Here is an 18,446-nt window from a genome sequence, read left to right on the forward strand (position 1 = left end):
ATGTCAGCCCTTGGCTCCAGCTCCGCTCTGCAACAAACAGATGAAGTTTGGGGTTGGATTCCCCTTCGCAGGGGTTACACTTGAGACCTTTAGAGCCTCCTTCCCTCCTCCTTCTTCTCCCGGGGGTCTGCACGGCCCCTCCTCCCCGGCTCCCTTCCCACGGCCCCGACCACACTCCCCCCTCCCCAAATTGCCAAATCCCCAAGCCCCCAGCTACTCCCTGAGGGCGAGGCAGGAGCAGACCCGCGGGCTGGAGCCGGCGGCGAAGGGGGAGCCGGAGCGGGGTGAAGTGAAGGGGCACGGCAGGGGGGCACTGGCACTGGGGGGGTCAGTGGGAGCTGGAGGGAGAGGGGCGGGGAACTGGCAGCTGCCGGTTTTAATGGAGCTGGTCCCACCCCAATCCCACCCGCAGTTGCTCCTGGGCTGGCAGCAAAGCCCCGTCTCCCCGCCCCAAGGCGCAGCAAAGCCGCGGGTTCTCTCCCACAATCCAGCGTAACCTGCCAGCGCCCCCCACCAACACCACACGGCAGGGAACTGGCAAACAGAGGAGCAGAACACGACTCGGTTTTGCTTTCAACACGACACTGCAAACTGTACCCGTGATCCCGCAAACGACCGGCTGTGCTGTTGTAACACCGGAGCAGAGAAACAACGCTTAACATTGGAGTTCCTTCCGCAAGAGAGGAAAGAGAGCTCTGGACGCAGCCTTCTCTTCGGCGCCCCCTCCCCTTCTTCAAGGAACAAAAATGCAAGAAACAGCCTAGACCTTCAATGAGAGAGCCTAAAAAACCACAAACCCTTTTCCTGAGTAAGGACAAAGAGCTTCAGATCAACTAGTTTCCATCTGAGGCGGGAAAGAAACAATCTGTTGGTCCGTGATCCATTTGTCAGTGGAGTCTGTTCCAGGTTACACCACCTCCTGCTGCCAGGTCAAACACCATTATGCCCGGGACTAACACGCAGTAAAACAGTAATGTTTGGACTAATACTACAGAAGAGACAATTCCCAAGGGCAAAAACAATTCAGACCCCGAGTTCACAGGCTTGGAGGGACCGGCCAGACCTACTTCAGTACCCAGACTGTCCTAAAGTCAGGCCTCAAGCCAAGAGCAGCTCAAGACTGGGGGACAAGTGGTAGGGGCAGAACAGAGAACCAAACCCAAGGCCAAAACACTCTGAGCACTCGACACGGTATTTCCCAAGAGTCACGACGTTACTTTCCCCAAATTCTTCCACTTCAGAAAAAATCACCTCCATGGAGCTTTGAACAAACAAAAGCAGCCACCTAATACCTTCTCTGCTCCCCCACCGCCTCCTCCAGAAGGCGCCTGATGGTCACAAAGCCACCGACCCTGCCAGTCCACGTTTATTTCAGGCAGCCGGTCTGATACAGCCAGGAATCCTGTGCAACGAGAGAGACACAATTACAGACAGCAGCTGCTACTGCCACGCAAAGCGCAGTTCAGCAGAGTGAAGGCAGGGAGATCTCAAAGCAGGAACCAAGTCCTGCACGGATGATGCAAAATAAGCGCACAGCTCACCTCTGAGCTTCACGTGGGTTGGACTCTGCCATTAAGGCGGCTTTTGTCTCAAAGTTCCAGTCACACAGTGTCCTTACAGAACAGCAAGGAGTAAAGAATAGAATACAGTAGGAAAACGTTTGGGAAAAGACCCTAAAAGATCAGGCCGAGCACTGCTGTTTTCCGTTAAAGAAAACATCCAAAGCCGCCGGGCAGTCAAGCTGCTTTCTGCAGGCTGGACACGGCCTTTAGGACTGTTCTGCAGCAGCCTGAGGTTTAGCCCCGTATATCCCTCTTACCCTTCGGCTCACGGAGGATCAGCCGCAGAACAAAGGGATTCACTGCCAGAAACCGGGGAGCTCTCATCTTTAACCTTCCTGGGAACCCCGTGGCCACCTGCCACCCGGCTTATGGCCGGTGTCCCACGCAGCACACGGCCATCGAGAAATCCCTCGGTTCTCCCCGGGAAAGACCGTTTGTGGCACGTCAGGCCACGTTTCTGGGGCTCGCTAGGGCAGTACAGAGTGCGAGCAAAAACCAGTCTCAGCTCAAGCCTGCTCCTTATCACCCTCCCCTGAAAAAAACAGCCCCCACACGCCCAACCAGCAACAAAACCAGCAGCACCCGCACCGCCAGCCGTGTGCCCGCCCAAGAACACTGCAGGAGACCGGCAGCGCTGCCAGAAACTGTGGCAGGGCCGTGCAAAGCCGCGGCCGCTCACGGCGCGTTAAGGAGCACGCGAACCCGCCGAAGGAAACCGCCGGGAGAGGGCGGCTGCAAACCCCAAACGGACAGACAGCCCCGCAGGACGGAGATCCCCCTCGCTGCTCCGCCTTCAACAGCCCAGCCGAGCCCGAGACAGGTCTGGCGGCGTTGCCTCCCCCGCCGCGGCCGAGGCCGCACGCCCCGAGCTCAGGGCCCGCGCAGGAGGCACCGGCTCCCCCGGGAGCCCCCGCCGGTTCTTCCCCCGGCACCCGCCCGCCCGCTCAGCCCCGCTGCCGGCTCCCCCGCCCCGCCGGGACGAGCGGCCGGGCCCGAAGCCCCCCCGCCCCCCTCCCCGGGCCCAGGCGCCGGCGGCCCCGGCCGGGCCCTTCCCGCGCCGCGCGGTACCTGCACGCGCCGCCGCCGGCGGCAAGAGCGTCCCGGGGCGGGGCGGGGCCGGGGGAGCTCCGGCAAGGACCCCGCGACAGGTGCCCGTCCCAGCGCCTGACCCGCGCCGGCGCGCTGCGGCGGTGCCGCGGGCGGGCGGGCGGGCGGCAGCCGGCGGTCAGAGGGACGCCCCGGGCAGGGCAGGACCCCGCCGGAAGCCGCGGCTCTGAGGAGAAGCCGGGGCCGGCGCCAGCCCCGGGCAGGGCCGTGCGGCCGCGCTCCCGCTCCGAAATCAACCCTTGCTCTTCCTCCTTGACCCGCGGAGGCTGCGTGCGCCGGGAGGGGCCGGTGCCGGGCCCTGCGGGCGCGGCCCGTGCGGCGCGGAAACACCCTTTGGAGAGCGCAGGAGAAGGCGCGTGGAGCGCTGGCTGGCCCGGCCCCGCAGGAAATAAGGTCTGTTCGTGTGGTTATTCTTCGGGCGGGCGGGGGGGGTATGGGGGCAGGGCCCTGGGGAGGGGTGTGAGGCGGTGGGGGGTGCGTTGGGGTTTGTTGAGGGGTTTTCAGGGGGGCCGGGGGGGTGTTTTTTTCCAGGCGCTACTTGTCGGGCGTGTCACAGCGTTGCTCTTCCCGCAGGTCCGCCAGGTGGCGGTTCACCGCCACGAAGCGCTGCCTTAAGCAATTCAGACTTTGCACGGCGAGAGGATTTGTACCGCCCGGCGCTGCGTCCAGAGCGGGGGTGCAGGGACCGTGGTGGAGCGAGGGCGTTTGGGTGAGCGGCTGCAAATGAACTGCGCAGCAGGGAGCGGGGACGGGGAAGGGCTCTGAGCCCTGGTGAGGCCGCCCCTCGATTGCTGGGTTCAGTTTTGGGCCCCTCACCCCAAAAAGGCCCTTGAATGACTCGAGGGTGTCCAGAGAAGGGCAGCGGAGCTGGTGCAGGGTCTGGAGCACAGTTCTGCTGGGGATCGGCTGAGGGAACTGGGGGGGTTCAGTCTGGAGAAGAGGAGGCTGAGGGGAGACCTCCTGGCCCTCTGCAACTCCCTGCCAGGAGGGTGCAGAGTGCTGGGTTTGAGCCTCCGGAGCCGAGGACCCCGTGCCAGGCCCAGAGGGAATGGCCTCAAGCTGCCCAGGGCAGGGTCAGGCTGGCTCTGAGGAAGGATTTCTTTGCAGAAGGGGCTGTTGGGCGTTGGAATGGGCTGCCCAGGGCAGGGGGGAGTCCCCGGGATCCCTGGAGGGGTTGAAGAGTCGGGTTGACCCAGCGCTGAGGGATCTGGTGGCGTTGGGAACGGTCAGGGTGAGGTTCATGGTTGGGCTGGAGGAGCTTCAGGGGCTTTTCCAAATGAGATGACCCTGTGATTCTGTGATTGAAGTTCACTGCCATCCCCTGTCTCAGAAATTCCTCTCTTCTGGGTCCAATCCTTGCTTCAGTGTCAGGGTGGTCTTCTTCATCTTTCTTCCACACAATGTAATCTCACCCAAATCTGGGAAAGACTTCAAGATGTTCTAATGAAAAGCTTAGGTAGAGTGAGCAGTTTCTATGTCCTGAGTTGTCTTAATGTAGCAAACCCCCTGTGTTTAGTCAAGTCCCCCTCCTTTGTTAAAACTGCCTCCATAGGATTAGCTTGGCTGGGTTTTAAGCCAGCCTTGGGTCGGGACTATACAAGAAGCAGGCTAAGAACTTCTTCAGAGGGGGAGGACTCAGCGTCTCCTCCCCAAGCGGGAGCGGGCAGGATCCATCCAAAGCACCATCCCTGCTCAGGGCCAGCTCCAGCTCTTCCCTCTCCCGTCCTCACCCTTCGGTCCTTCCTTCTCTTCTGTTCCAGGGTGTCCGAATTCCCGCCCTCCTCGGCTGCTTTGACGCTGTCTCCAGACAGATCCAGGTTGCAGAGGAGGCCGTGACTATCCACAGGTCTTTTGCCTGGCCAGAAACCCCGTCATGGGCCGCAGCCTGACGGGCAGCAAGGCCTACCTGCCCGGTAAGAGGGCGGATTAAACCCCGGTTGGCTTCGCGGTCATCGCGTCCCTTCCCTGGGGCTGAGAACTTCTCAGAAGCGACTCCCCCTCTGCGGAGCAGAGCCAAAAATTTGGGTTTTTTGTCTTTCTGGGCGAGGCAACGATTGTTTCGCCTAGGGAAGCGCCCGTGGAAGGGCCACTGGCTGAACGTCTCCATCCCTCTCGTGTTTTTTTTCAGGCAACAAGGAGCTGGAGCCCCTCAAATACTCCAAGGTGGCCGCAGCCGCCTCGGTGTCCCGGCAGCAAGCGGAGGGCTGCATCCAGGGCACCATGTCCCTCCTGTCTTACTGCCTGGGGAAGGGGGAGATGTCCTGAGGGACACCAGGGTGCTCCTCACTGAAGGCAAGACAGTACAAATGGAGTTCTACTGCGACTTCCTGGAGACGTTGTCTGGGAAGGAGAACTTGGAACAAGAGATTTTCAAGGTGAGCGATTGAATATCAGATGCTTCTGTTAAAAGTTGTGATGGTAAAGCCAAAAAAGAAAAAAGAAAAAAAAAGTTTTCAAGTAAATTTCTTGAGATTTTTTTTTTAAACCTCTGGTTATGCCCTTTTTATGTGCAGAAGTTCATTGTGGCTTTTAAGACCTTACGATCCTCACAGCACTACTGTGATCATAGAATCAGGAAAACTGTTTGTTGCTGCTTCCTGAGCTTTTTTCTCAAGTTGATATTATCTGTTTGTGGCCTTTATTTTTCCCAAGTTGAGATGGCTAATTAGCCAGTTCTTTTAAAAATCTGTTTGTGCTGCATGCTGTGGTTTTGCAAGGCTGGCTGTGTTTGCCTACAGATGGGATGGAAGGTTCTTAGTGGAGAGGTGATACCTTTCTTTAAATCGCTGACAACTTTTAGGCAGAAATGAACAGGTTTTCAAGCACAGAAATTTTTCCTCGGGTGCAATTGTAATATTAAATGGCAATGAAGACCAATCAAGCTTATCTTGATGGCTTCAATCACGTAAACGATTGAAGAGAAAAGGCCGCTGGTTCCTGAGAAACAAGGGCTGTTAGTGATGGTTGAAGTGAGATGGTCAGGTTGTGAGTTGTTATAGTGACTAGCGCTCAAATAGAGGAAAAAAAAATATTTCTGGAGAAGGTTCAGTTCTGAAGCGCTATGAGAGCAATAATTCAATAGTGTTTCTGCTCCTTTGCTCGAGTTTCTGAATTCTAATTTCCGGTATTACCTTTCTGAAGATACTTGAGAGTGATTGTTGCAGGACAGAACTGAGGAGACAGTTTGTGTTGGCTACTCTGTGAGTCATATATTTTCCTAGAAAACAAGGTTCTCTTGGTTTTTGCCAGTTGTTACTGATGTAAAATTCTTTCTAAGATGTGACTGCTGCGTTCCACCTACATCGTTTCCACAATATTACGTGTAGCAGTGATTAAAACCGAGTGTGTTTCGGAGTGTGTAGAATTTGGGAAGAGTTTGATTCAAGGTGATGCTTTGACTTGTGGAAAACAGACTCTAGACTGGAATAGAGTGATACAGCAGTATGTGTACTCCGGCCGGGGTGCCAGGGGGTTCCTCCACACAGCTTGCGCCCCCCCCGCACATTTTACCCCAGCCTCACCGAGTGTGGATATCCGTATTCGTTGGGTTCCATCCCACAAACACCCATGTGCAGGCGTGAGGCCGGGTTAGTTCTAGAGGCTGGTGTCAGCAGTGGATGTTCTCTTTGCCCCTGCCCATTGCCTCCGGGGGGGCGTCTCTGGGGGGGCGCTTTGGGAGGAAGGCTCAGAGTCTTTCTCACCTTGTGCTTTTCCCCGGAGCATGTGCAGATTCTCTTGGCCAATTTCTGGAATAACAAGAGTGTTTGCCAGCTGGTTTATTCTTTCTGCCTTATCTAAGAGAACCAATGGAACTTCTCCCGTCCATACATGGCTATCTTTACTCGTCACCAAGAGCCGACTAGTTAGGGCACACCTGTTCCCCAAGGACAAAACCATGATATTTTGTTGAACGCTGCAGTTGTTGGTGGATTTTCACAGTGAACTGCTTTGTTTTGATGAACACAGCAGTCCTTGGTAACATTCCACAGAGCGGTCTGGGCAAGCAGGATTGTTAGCAATATTCAGAAATACTCTAAGTTGCTCTGAGTAAGTAAATAAGTTGCTAAGCAGTTTGCTGTAAGTAAATAAATCTCAGAACGAGTAATCATTTCTCTGTATCAGCTTTCCTCTGCTGGGTGTATTCTGTTCACTTTAAACCAGTTCGGTGTGGTGCCTGGGTTACAGAAATGCCCAATAACCAATTCAATATTGTTAGTTGGGGCTCCTGTTTCGGTGTGCACGTGTGTTACCCAGATAGCATCTTGAAAAAGTGAAACCTGTGTTCTTGGAGTCCTGTGGGGTGGGGGGGTGTTTTGGGTTTGTCTGCTGAGTTTTATAAATTGCTGGTGTGTTCTAAATGAGTAAATATTCTCTGTGATATGGATGGATACCTGAGCACCTGTCGTCTGTTAGAGGGTGTCACTGATTTTATGCAGATGTGCTTTCTATAAACCCATAGGCTGTGTGCTTTCCTGTGTCATAGTCTGTGCATCTTGTATTTTGATCTTGCCTGTAGAGTTAATGGTAGGGGGATGTGTTTTCTAAAACACTTCTGAGAGAGCTTGTGTTTGATAAACTTCTAAAATTCGTCAGTCTAAATGCTTCTTCCTGGCTAAAAGAAGTTGTCTATGTACTCGCTATGGACTTTGCTGTCGTTGTTTCTTGTCCCTGTTCGGCTGCTGCGTGCCACAGGGGATATTTGCTTGTAAATGCCTGTCCCTTCTCCGTAGAAGGTGACAATCTTGTCCTGTTTTCCCCCCTTACCAACTCTTCCTGTCTATTCAGAGTGGGCGAAGGAGCTTTCTGCTCAGTGCACAATTCCTGTGAGTTGTTTAGGCTGCTCTTTTCAATTTACATCTTTGCTGTGCCAGTTTTTGGCTGCATAAGTCAGTTCAAGTGTCTGATCCTGTCGCTCTGTGGTCAGAAATATTGCCCCAAGGGAAGAAGAAAGAACATGTTGTGAGGAGAGAGGAGGAGGAGATGGTTTCTCTCAATATCCCCGAGGCAAATCCTGTACCTTATTCAGATCAGATCCTTCTCACTTAAACTGTATTTTCCTAGGGTGGTTCTGTGGCAGTTGAACGTGATGTTTCTCCTTGTGCTCAGAGTCTGAGTGCTGAGCTGAGGCAGATCCATCTCCCGACTGTTGGAGTCTGTGCAGGCTCCTGAACGCTGCCGGGGGTGCCGGGGAGAAGCAGAGCCACAGACACAGCTGTGGAGGGGAGAGGTGGGAGGACAGACAGCAGTCTGGATTTAGATTGGTTTCCAGTGCACCCAGAAACTTGCGTCCTTTTGCAGTGTATGGAGTGATGTAAGAAAGCTTATGATCTCTGTCTGCAGTTTCTCTGCTGTTATTCTCCTCCTGCAGTTGTGTGCCCTGTGATGTGTACAGCTGGGTGTGCGTGTCTGCCTGTCCCAGCTGTACGCAGGCACCTGTAACTGTGTGGGTGAATGCGAGTTGTAGTGAAGTACGGAGAGTTTCTGTACTGGCGAGATAGCTTGGAGGTGTTCTGAGGGGGAGAACACAACTCCTGGCTTTACAGGATCAGCTCTTATCCACAGAGGGATGCACATTACTCTTACCACAGGCAAATATTTTGAGGATGCCTGTGTCACAGGCTGAACTCTGTATCTCAGGGGTTTGGGGAAGATGATACGCTCAGATCTGGGCTCTAACACCCGTCCCATCCATCAGCTGACCTTCCGGCACTGTTGGTTGTGTGTGTTTGGAGATAGTTCTTCTACTACGTGGGGTGTCCCTGAGGGGCTGATATTTATGAGGGAGTGTGTTGCTGGAGTCATACAGCAATGCTGACAAACAGCAGTGTGGCGACGGGAATGGAAAAAGTCTGATATTTTGGTCTGTTGTTTTCTTGCCTTGTAGCTTTTTCTCAGATGAATTGTGTTGCAAGCCATTAAGAAGAAAGACTTTGTCCAGAAGGATTTGTGTATTTTATTTGGCAAAGCGTTTCCTGGCTCTTGGTAGAATGTGAAAATGTAATGAGTAAAGGAGAGTGAACCTTTAAGCAGATTTTTGAAGGCAGTTTTGAGGCAATTTTTGTATATGCGTGAAAAGTTCTGTACCAGCTACTGTACCTGAACCTTTCTGCATCAACATACAAAATCTGACTGAAAGGTGAAAGTGCTGCAGAGAAAATATTGGTGTGGCATTCAAATGTTATCCCCAGAACAAAGAAAAATTTATCACAATGATTTTCTTCAGACTTTGGATTTTTCTTACAAATGTGGAGGCTCGTATCTGTGTAATGTACCCTGTTTCACCAGAGAGATTTTTGTCAGCAATAATTCGTATCTATGCACATAGGCCCTGAAGAATATCAGCTAACAATAACCTGAAATTGAGTACTGGGAAGCCGCATTTTGTAGTAAGTGTTCTCAGGATTTACTGATCTGTCGCATTATGTGGGCAGGTGTATGGTAAGAGGTAACAGTGAAGGGCAGAAGGTGAGGTGGCTCAAACCAGATTTCAGAGGGATGGATTTAAACCAATGGGGGTTGAAGGGGTTTTTTAGCTGTTTGTTTGTGGCTTTGTTTTTCTCCTTTATCTTTGAACGTCATCAGTTTCCTGAAGGGACATAATTCCACCGAGTGCTGGGAACCTAACAAGCTACTGGGGAATGTGAATGCAGAAACCATTCCCTCTGAAGTGGGCCCGGACTGTTGCTGCTGAGCACTAAGCTGGCCTTGGCGGGCGTGACCCTGGCACTGTGGAGTTGCTCTGTTCTTTCTCGGCTGGCTCGCTGCTGCTGGCTCGTGGCTCTTCCTGTGGCCAGCTGCAGCGGGCTCCTGGCTTCCCTGCAGTCACCTGGTAGGATTTCACCTGGGCGCTGTATGGTGAGCCAGGCAAATGGTACCTCTGCTCTGCTGCTTTCCCAGGGAACCTGGAACACGGCTTGTGTCCTTAATGGGAAATGAGTCACAGCTCCTCCCTGGGACAGCTCCACCGAAACACTGGAGAGAAACTTGCCCTGGCTGGTAGGGCAGGTGTGGTATCCTCAGGAGGTGGACGGGTTTCTCTTCAACTTGAAGCTAAGGGTAGTGGCGGTGTTAGCAGCTTCTAAACCAGGTCAGTTAATGGGAACTAGCTGCAGGCTTGCTGAAGCCGCACTAATCTGGCTGCTCTCAAAGAAGTGTGTGTCTCTGATCAGCTCATTCTCTCTGAGCAGGCTGAAAAACAGCCCCAGGATAGGAGTGCTTAGTCTGGAATCCTGTCGATTTTGTTTTTTGTCCTTAGCTGTTGGAGATTAATGAATGAAAATGGTGTTTGAATTTGCAGCCAGTTCCCATCCCTTGGCAGTGTTATTTCCAGCTGTTCTCTCCTTGGCTCACCGGAGCCCATCAGCTGAAGGACTCTGCTCTTCTGCCCTGGGGGAGTGGGGTGCAGCCTTCAGCATCTAGGAAGGAGTGAGGTGATAGCAGAGGGTGTTGAGGCCTTTTTTGCTTGTCCACTGTGTATTTGTCCCAGCCGTGTCCAAATCCAGCCCTGGCCTTTCCTCTTCACTCATTTTTGCCCCTATCACAATCTCCCCTGACCTCAGAAGAGGAGCCTCCCTTGATTCCACCGGCAGCCATCAGACACAGCGACAGCATGTTGGGGATATTCGCTGATGTGGAAGTGCAGACAGCACCTTAGATGCTCGATAGCTGAGTGCAAGCAAGGTCTGCTCGGCAAGGTCTGTGTGTGCTGGCGTTTGGGTAAGCACCTGGCGTATGGATGGCGGGTTTCTTCGATTTCTCGGGGTCCCACTGGAAGGGGAAGGCGAAGGTGGTGAGTCTGAGTGTCCCTCTGAAGTGTCTGCATCTCCTAGAGGCAGCCCTGATATTTTGGTTCTGTAAAGATTTGATTTGACCTCTGGTTCCTCCAGAGGTATTACACACGTGGAATTCTTTGCCGCTGCAGTTTACCATTAAGGTGTTTCCTTTTGGGGAAGGAAGTGGAGTGCAAAGTGCACTTGTTCAGGAGGAAGAGTCTTAAATGAGAGGAACAGTGATCTCTGCTAGCTGACAGCTGAGGCAGGAAAAAACCTTTTGTGGGAGGTGTTGGGTCAGAAATAGTTGCCAGGAAGGTATTGCCCAAATTCGATGGGATATGCCTCCTGTATGTTGGCTTTTTTTTTTTTTTTTTTTTTTTTTTCTAAATTACGATACTGCCTTCATTTTAGAGGTAATATTTATTTTCTAGGAAGTGCTGCAGAGGTGTAACTTGTTAATGTTTAAAAGAGGTTTTCTCTGACCTGGATGGAAGTATCTACAGAGGAATGTGTTGTATTTTGTGTAGGAATAGCTTTCAATTGCTTTTTCTCTTGATGGAGGAAGAGCATTAACCGTTTTAATCTTTGCGCTGTTGAGTTTTATTTGGGGTGGGGGTGGGGACAGCTTGGACAGCTGGTGTTGTGTAGCCCTGGTATTTGTTCTAGTTCCACTCTGGCTCGAACATGGCTGTGAGACTGGCTTTGGGCACTAAAGCCTGATCCTGATACCCGCGATGTGCTGTCTCTTACCACGCTGAGGAGTCTTTGTCATTAATTCCTTCATTTGGTGCAGAGATGGCGTCTAGTTCTGCTTGCTTGCAGGGAAGCTCTAGAGAGGGGAACGGATCCTGGTAATTACTGAAACACCTCAATTCTGTGTGAGGGCTGGGAGAGATGTTCATATCCCTTGTAGTGCCTTATCTTGTAGTAAGACCTTGCGGAAGCTTTTTCTTGCCTTTTTGTTGGAGAACGGCTTGCAGAGAGCAAGGCCATGGGTCCCTGCAGAAGCTGATTGCAGCCATCTGAGGTAAACAAAGGAAAAAACCCAGGGTACAGTTATGCCAAACAACAGACTGTTATGTTAACAAAGAGAGAAACTGAGGTACACAATGGCCTTGATGGTAAAAACAACCTTGGGAAAGGAGGCAGGCCAGAAGAGGGAAGATGTTGTGACATGTCTGAGATGCCACAGGGGGCTGGGATATTATAATGTAGCCTTTTACGTGTATCCAATAGATTTGTGAGTAGTGTGCATGATTCTTGTAGAGTGCTTATATAAGGGGTGATTTCTGTCAATAAAGTTGAAGCTTGCTCTATCATTCACATTGAATCGGCTGCTTGCTTCCTCCGCCCGCCGCACCTTTTCACATAGTAGCATGATGTTCATGTGGAAACTGAACATCTGTGAAAAAAGAGTCAGCTTGAACTGTAACCGTGAGCCCACAGCAGGGAGCTCTCAGGGAGCACTGAGCGGGGTGTGCGGGGGTGTCTGATCCCAGCGTCTGCCTCCCCTCGTGCTTGGAAACCCCCTTGTTGTCCCCCCCGCCCCGGGAGACCACTGTGCCCAGCACCCGGACCCAGCAACCCTGTGACATCAGCCTCGTTGCCAAGGGCACCGTGGGCACCGCGAGCCCTGTGGGCACTCTGTCGGCTGCTGCGCTGGTGGTGACACCCCTCAGCTCTGGCAGCTGGCACATGGCACTGCCAGTGATGGATCTGCTCCGTCTCCTCGTCGTGCTGGCCCTGTGCCGGCCTGCGCAGGGCACCTGGGACAGCTGTGGGTAAGTGGCCGAGGCTCTGGCAGGGAGCTTGGGCAGCCTGCTGGGGTTCCCTGGAGGGTCCCCGCTGGCCCCCCGTGGCCACAGCACGGCTTCCCCAGCCCCACGCGGGAGCCTCGGCTCCTGGCAGCACCCGGGCTGCTGGCACAACTGGCCTGCGGAGCTACAGCAGAAACGGGGGTGTCCGCCCACCCGCCCCCCGGGGCTCCCCGGCCTCGCTGTGCGTGCAGCGCCCCGTGGGGAGGGCAGAGGGCTGACCTTCAGCCGGGACAGCCGCCAGCTGTCGAGCAGGACGCTGATGAGATTTTTGGTTGCAGAGGGACCTGCGGGCTCCGGAACGTGGCTGCTGACGACGGCACCTCGCCTGTGCTCGGGGGAAAAGACGCCCTGGCAGGGTCCCAGCCCTGGATCGTCAGCATCCAGGATCCCTGGGCAGCAGGCACGGGACATGTGTGTGGAGGGTCCCTCATAAGCCCACAGTGGGTCCTGACAGCAGCCCACTGCTTCCTCGAGGCCAGGTAAGGAGGGCCAGGCACGGGCATATCCCCCGGCACTCGCGGGCGCCCCGTCCGCAGCACCGCGGGCTGCTCCCGTGCCCTCGCCTTGCCGTACGGCCGGTGCCTGGGCACTGCAGAGCCCGGCTGAGAGGCTGCTCAGGAGAGAGCTGGGCTCCTGCCCCGGCTTCCTCCGGCCTCCAGCTCGACACGCCTCGAGCCCGAGGCACACAGGGGCAGTCTGAGCCTCCGTAGCGCTGCTTTCCTCTGCCCCGTGTGAAGCAGAGGGCAGGGAGCTGGTGGGCTGCGGCAGCACGTGGCTGGGCTCCCTCTGAGCCCTCTCCCCATCTGCCTTCCAGGAATGTCACCATGTGGCGCGTGGTGGTCGGGGCCACCCGCTTGACCCAGCTGGGCCCGGAGGCCCAAGTGCGGAATATCAAGCGGCTTCTGGTTCACGCGGACTATAGGAACATCCCGCACAGGCAGGACGTTGCGCTGCTGGAGTTGGACCAGCCTGTGCAGTGCAGCCGCTCCGTCCAGCTCGCCTGCGTGCCCGACGTCTCGCTGAACGTGTCCGAGCTGACGCCCTGCTACGTCAGCGGCTGGAGGGCCTCGACGGCGAGCGGTGAGTTCCCAAAGAGCGCTCGGGTCCCGAGTGCGAGCTGGGCACGCGGGGGAGGCGGGCTGGGCTTCCTGACAGCGGAGGCGAGAGCCAGAGCCCGCCTGCGGGGACGTGTGCCCGTGGAGAGAGGGGCTTGGCCCAGGGTCCGCGGCGAGAGAGCAGGGCAACGCCGGGGCAAAGCCAAGGCCCAGGGCAGGGAGGGGCTCCCCCAGACAGGGCAGGACACCTGGCCAGGAGCTGCCGGGCATTAATTCCTTTCTGTGCTCACAGCTGCAAGAACAACGGATGTCCTGCAGGAGTCCGAGGTCCGCCTCATCGACCTCAACGTCTGCAACGCCAGCCGGTGGTACGCAGGGGCCCTCCACCCCCACAGCCTGTGCGCTGTCTCCGCGCAGGGCGGCATCGACACCTGCCAGGTAGGAGCCTGCGACAAGGCAGCGCCCAGCGGCACCGGCAGCCCCCTACAGCCGCCCAGACACCCCCCGGCATGGGCTGTGCCTGGCCAGTCGCCCTCCCGCCGCTGGGTCCCCGCCGCTGGTGGGGCTCACCGCCCCTTCCCCAGCTGCAGGTCCTTGCCCCTGGCCCCACTTGCCCCAGAGGCCCGGGACTCTGCCCAGAAAGCCCACCCAGCGCTCCTGGCAGCCCCGAGGTCCGGCTCCCAGCCCTGGAACATCCCTCTCGCACCCGGCCAGCGTCGCTGTGCGGAGATGAGCGCCAGCCCCACCCCGCGGGCCCACCACCCCCTCCCAGACAAGGTCCTGTCGGCCCCAGCACCTGAGCAGAGCCTCTGTGCTGGGGACACAGCTCTGGGGGTGCTGGCAGAGAGAAGGAGCCCGCCCTAACGCTGCCAGCGGCCACCCGCCACCACCCTGACTCTCTCTCCTCCGCTGCAGGGGGACAGCGGCGGTCCTCTCGTCTGCAGAGACAGCACTGCTGACTACTTCTGGCTCGTTGGGGTGACCAGCTGGGGGACAGGCTGCACGAGAGCAAACCGGCCTGGAATCTACACCTCCACTCAGCACTTTTACAGCTGGATCCTGGAACAGATGGGGCTGAGCCCAGAAGTAACGGCTGCTCCGACGCCAGGGCCGGCCTTCCCATCAACCCCCTTGCAGACGCCGAGGCCAACAGCAACCCCATCAGGCGGCTTCAGCTCCGACACCCTTCTACCGCAGAAGTTGGTGCAATTCTTCACCTGGTTGCAGGAGCTGGTGCAGAACCTGTGGGAAGGGCTGAGCAGCAGGATGGACAGGATCCAGTGCAGGCTGCAGTGCACCACGGCCACCTCCTGCAGGGGCTCTGCCTGCTGAGCCAAGGGCAGCCTCAGCGTCAGCGGCCTGCTCGGTCCTGCCCACGGCCCTCCACCTGCACAAAAAAGGACATTTTCTTAGCAGCTGAATAAAGTTGCCACGTTTCAGAGGTCACCAGGCTCCGGTTCCATTCCGTCTCCTGTGCACGGCAAGGATTCCATGCCCAGCACCTGCAAAGTGAGGCTGCAGCAGCCAAGTGGGGCACAAAGGGAAAGAGTGACTCCGAGGGGTGACCCCGAGCCTGGTCACTGGCAGTGTCTGGGTGCCTTCTGCCAGATTGAACTTGACATCGAGAAAAAAAAGTTGTCTTTTCCAAACAAGACATTGGCATTACTGCTCGTGAGCAATCATAGACATCCCCCACTGTCTGTTTCTGCTGTTTCCTCTATCAGCAAGAACCTCAAGAGCATTTCCAGTGCAGGCCAGCAGCGCCGAGTCACCTAGAGCCAGATCTGCTGTAATCTCCCCGATCCCATAAAGGACCACACCACCGGGTAGATGGAGCCCCTGAATAAAACCAGGGAGAACTGATCTCTGTGCCCCTTTGCCACAAACCTTGGCCAAGCTGCTTCAGTCCCGAGCCCAGCACATGCGTATCTGCTGCTGCTGCCCAGCTGCAGGGGGCGGCTCCTTCAGGCCCAGCACCTCACGCCCTTTCAGCTGGGGGCTCTGCTTTGAGCTCCTCATCTGTCAGACTGGCATCAGGACTGTTGCTTTCCCTGGAAAGTCTTCCGAGAGCTAGTTAGTGCTTAAAATTCAGGTCTATTCTTTTACCCAGAGTACAGAAAAAGGCATTTTCTTGACCTTGAAAGGCTACTGTGGGCCCAAGGCGAGGCCCCAGCTGCAGCCCAGCACTGCCTGAGGCTCTCAGCCTGCTGTGCCAGGTCGCACGGCCTGGCCTATGGCAACGCAAGCGCTCCTTGCCCCCACCCCAGCCTGCCCTCTCGGCAGGCAGCTTCCAAAAACTGTGTCCCGAGCATCGGAGAGAAGGAAAAAGATGCCCTGAAACTTGGAAGGAGCGTCCTGAACTGCTGCTGGGCCTTGGGAACACTCTCCTCTGGACTGTCTGGCCATCCCCAGGGAGGGCACGTCGCAGATGGAAATATTAGCCCAGTAAGGATTTAGCAGCAAATCAAGATTTATTGATGACTGGCAGCCCTTAATCATTAACCAAGGTAAGGATTTACAAATCAGTTCAGTAAAATACATGATGATTCGAATAGCCACTTCACTAGAGGTTTGAAAGTGAAAAGATTCACACTAACTTGCTGTAAGGTATCCTAACCCAGACTATATATATATCTGTATATTCCTAGAGGGAAGATGTACAAACAGACGGTTCCTCTGCCCAGCATTACCCCCTCTCTCCCTTCAACTCTCTGTGGAGTGTGGCCCCTCTCACATCATTCCCCCTTAACCACCGGCCAAGCCTGGTGCTGGAATAGCCACAGAGGACGAGTCGCCTTCTCTCAGGCCGCCTTCTGCCTGCTCCCTTGAAGCAGGTCTGGGGCATCACCTTCAGGTCAACCGCCCCAGAGCAAAGCAGCCTCGAGTCCCGTTTCTCTGGGGCCCAGCCCTGGTGCCTCGGAAGCCTCAGGGGCCTTGACAGCAGGTATTCCATTTTCAGAGGGAGCTGCCCTGGCACCCTCGGGGCCAGGCTGGGCGTCAGCTGTGTGCCTGGCGTCTGTCCACAGAAGCCAGGATGGCAGCAGGGAGCTCCCGCACCCTGCTCGAGCCTTGAGGCTGCCATTTGATCCCCTGGGAGACGATCCTGAAGGGTACAGGGGCCCAGGAGGGCTGTGCGCTCTCTAAGAAGGAAGTGTTAATGGCTCAGGAGCAGGCGGTGCCCAGGTGCTCTAAGAGAAGCCGACGCCAGAGGAGACCACCCTGGCTGAACAGGGAGCTCTGGCTGCAACTCGGGGAGAAAAGGAGAGTTTACAGCCTTTGGAAGAAGGGGCTAGCCACTCACAGTGATTACAGAGAGGCTGTGAGGCTGTGCGGGGTGGGAATTAGGAGGTCCAAATCCCAGCTGGAAATTAATTTGGCCTCAGCAATCAAGGATAACAAGAAATGATTCTGTAAGTATGTCAGTAGCAAAAGCGAGTCCAGGGAGAGTCTCCATCCCCTGCCAGACGCAGGAGGAAACGTGGTAACCAGTGATGAGGAGAAGGCTGAGGGGCTTAATGCCGCCTTTGCCTCAGGCTTTAGAAACAAGACCAGTTGTCCTGAGGGAATCCAGCCTCCGCAGCCAGAAGACAGAGACTGGGAGAACGACCCCCCGCAGTCCAGGACACAGTCAGTGACCTGCTGCATCCCACAGACGCACGCCAGTCTGGGTTAAACCACGACACCAAGTGGCAATTTTGCCTTCTCAGAAAAAAAAAAAAAAAAAAAAAAATCACTTCAGGTACCAGCAGTAGCGCTCCCTTACTGGGTGCAAGACAGCAATAGAGAATGAATAGAATCGGTGAATCAGAAGAATTCCGGTTCCGGTTCAAAAAAACCTTTAATGTCACCGAGTCCGGCCGTGAACCCACCACTGGCGAGCCCCCCCCCCAAACCGCGTCCTGAGCGCCACGTCTGCACGTCTTCTAAATACCCCCAGGGCTGGGGACGCCACCACCTCCCTGGGCAGCCTGTCCCCGTGCCCGACAGCCCTCACGGTGAAGAAATTCTTCCCGCATTTCGCTCTGGTGTTGGGAGAACGCGGTAGCGGGGGGGTGAAGGAAGTTTCTGAGCAGGGACAGAGAGGGGGTGATAGGGGGGAAGAGACAGAGGAGAAGCGAGGGCTGCAGAAAGGGAAGGACGGAAGAGGGAAAGAGAGGACAGAGGGGACAGAGCGGGGAGAGGAGCCCGTGTGCCGGGCGGGGGGGGCGTGAGGAGCGCCCAGCTCGCTCCCCACGGACAAGAGGTGCTCCCTCTCCGGGGTGGGGGTGGCCTTTGGTGGCCGCTGCCCCAGCAGGGGTCCGCAGCGCGATCTGCAAACAGCAGCTGTAATTCCCACCAGGATCCACTCGCCCTAACACGTATCTGCGTGCCCTGGTGAGGAATTCCAGGGAAATCACCCCAAGGAAAATTAGAAGAGAGATCTGTCAAAGGGTGGGGGGAGGTGGAAGAAGGGGCAGTGGGTGAGGCAAGGGAGCGTGAAGAACAGCCCCTGTGACAACCAGGAGGGGCCGGGACCTGTGACTCATTTCTTTAATTAATTATTTCTTCACTGCATGCTGGTTTATTGCTGCCTAAACAGTGCTAAAAAGAAGAAAAGTTGCTGCTGTGGGGAAAAGATTTTTTATTTTTTTACACACATTTTCTTCCTTGCTAGACAGAAGAAACACGGGCACTGACACACCCGCCTCCATCACTCTCCTGATCAGGGGCATCTGAAAATTGCGTCTGACGCTTATTCTTCAGTGGCAAAGCCTCAGTTTTCATTGCCAAAGCCTCAGTTTTAGTGTCCGAACCTCACGTGAAGACACTAAAGGTCACTTCAGAGACCGGACACGCCTCAGTCTGGTTTCCAGGCCTTCATTTATAGGGCTCAAAGCTTCAACCTCAGGGTCCAAATTCTCATTCCTGCAGTTCAAACCCCTCTTCTACAGCTCAAAGTCTTATTTTTGGATTCTTATTTTAAAGGCCCAAAGCTTCATTGTAAGGCTCTAAACTCTCATTTGTAGGGACAAAGCCAGTTCTTCACAGTCAAAATCTACATTTAGAGAGTCCCAAGCCTCTGTTTATGGCCAAAAGCATCATTTTTGGTTTCCAAAGTCTTCTCTTTAGAGTCCAAAGCATCAATTGTAGGGC

General features: G+C 55.3%; 1 protein-coding gene and 1 long non-coding RNA gene across 2 annotated transcripts; both read left to right on the plus strand.

Moving 5' to 3' along the window:
* Positions 1-2,787: 2,787 nt before the first annotated feature.
* On the plus strand, positions 2,788-4,566 carry LOC141972821 (uncharacterized). The gene is made up of 3 exons (XR_012635437.1): positions 2,788-3,062; positions 3,243-3,378; positions 4,430-4,566. It is a non-coding gene; the product is annotated as an uncharacterized LOC141972821 (long non-coding RNA).
* A 380-nt stretch (positions 4,567-4,946) lies between these two features.
* LOC141972832 (acrosin-like) lies at positions 4,947-18,002 on the plus strand (the record flags this gene model as incomplete). The annotated part of the gene is made up of 6 exons (XM_074930869.1): positions 4,947-5,044; positions 12,537-12,737; positions 13,073-13,342; positions 13,613-13,751; positions 14,229-15,820; positions 17,968-18,002. Coding segments are annotated over 5 exons (1,125 nt in total), but the record flags the coding sequence as incomplete, so codon positions are not given.
* Between the last annotated feature and the right edge of the window lie 444 nt (positions 18,003-18,446).

This window comes from Athene noctua, chromosome 36 (assembly GCF_965140245.1).
Source record: "Athene noctua chromosome 36, bAthNoc1.hap1.1, whole genome shotgun sequence".
Taxonomy (NCBI): domain Eukaryota; kingdom Metazoa; phylum Chordata; class Aves; order Strigiformes; family Strigidae; genus Athene; species Athene noctua.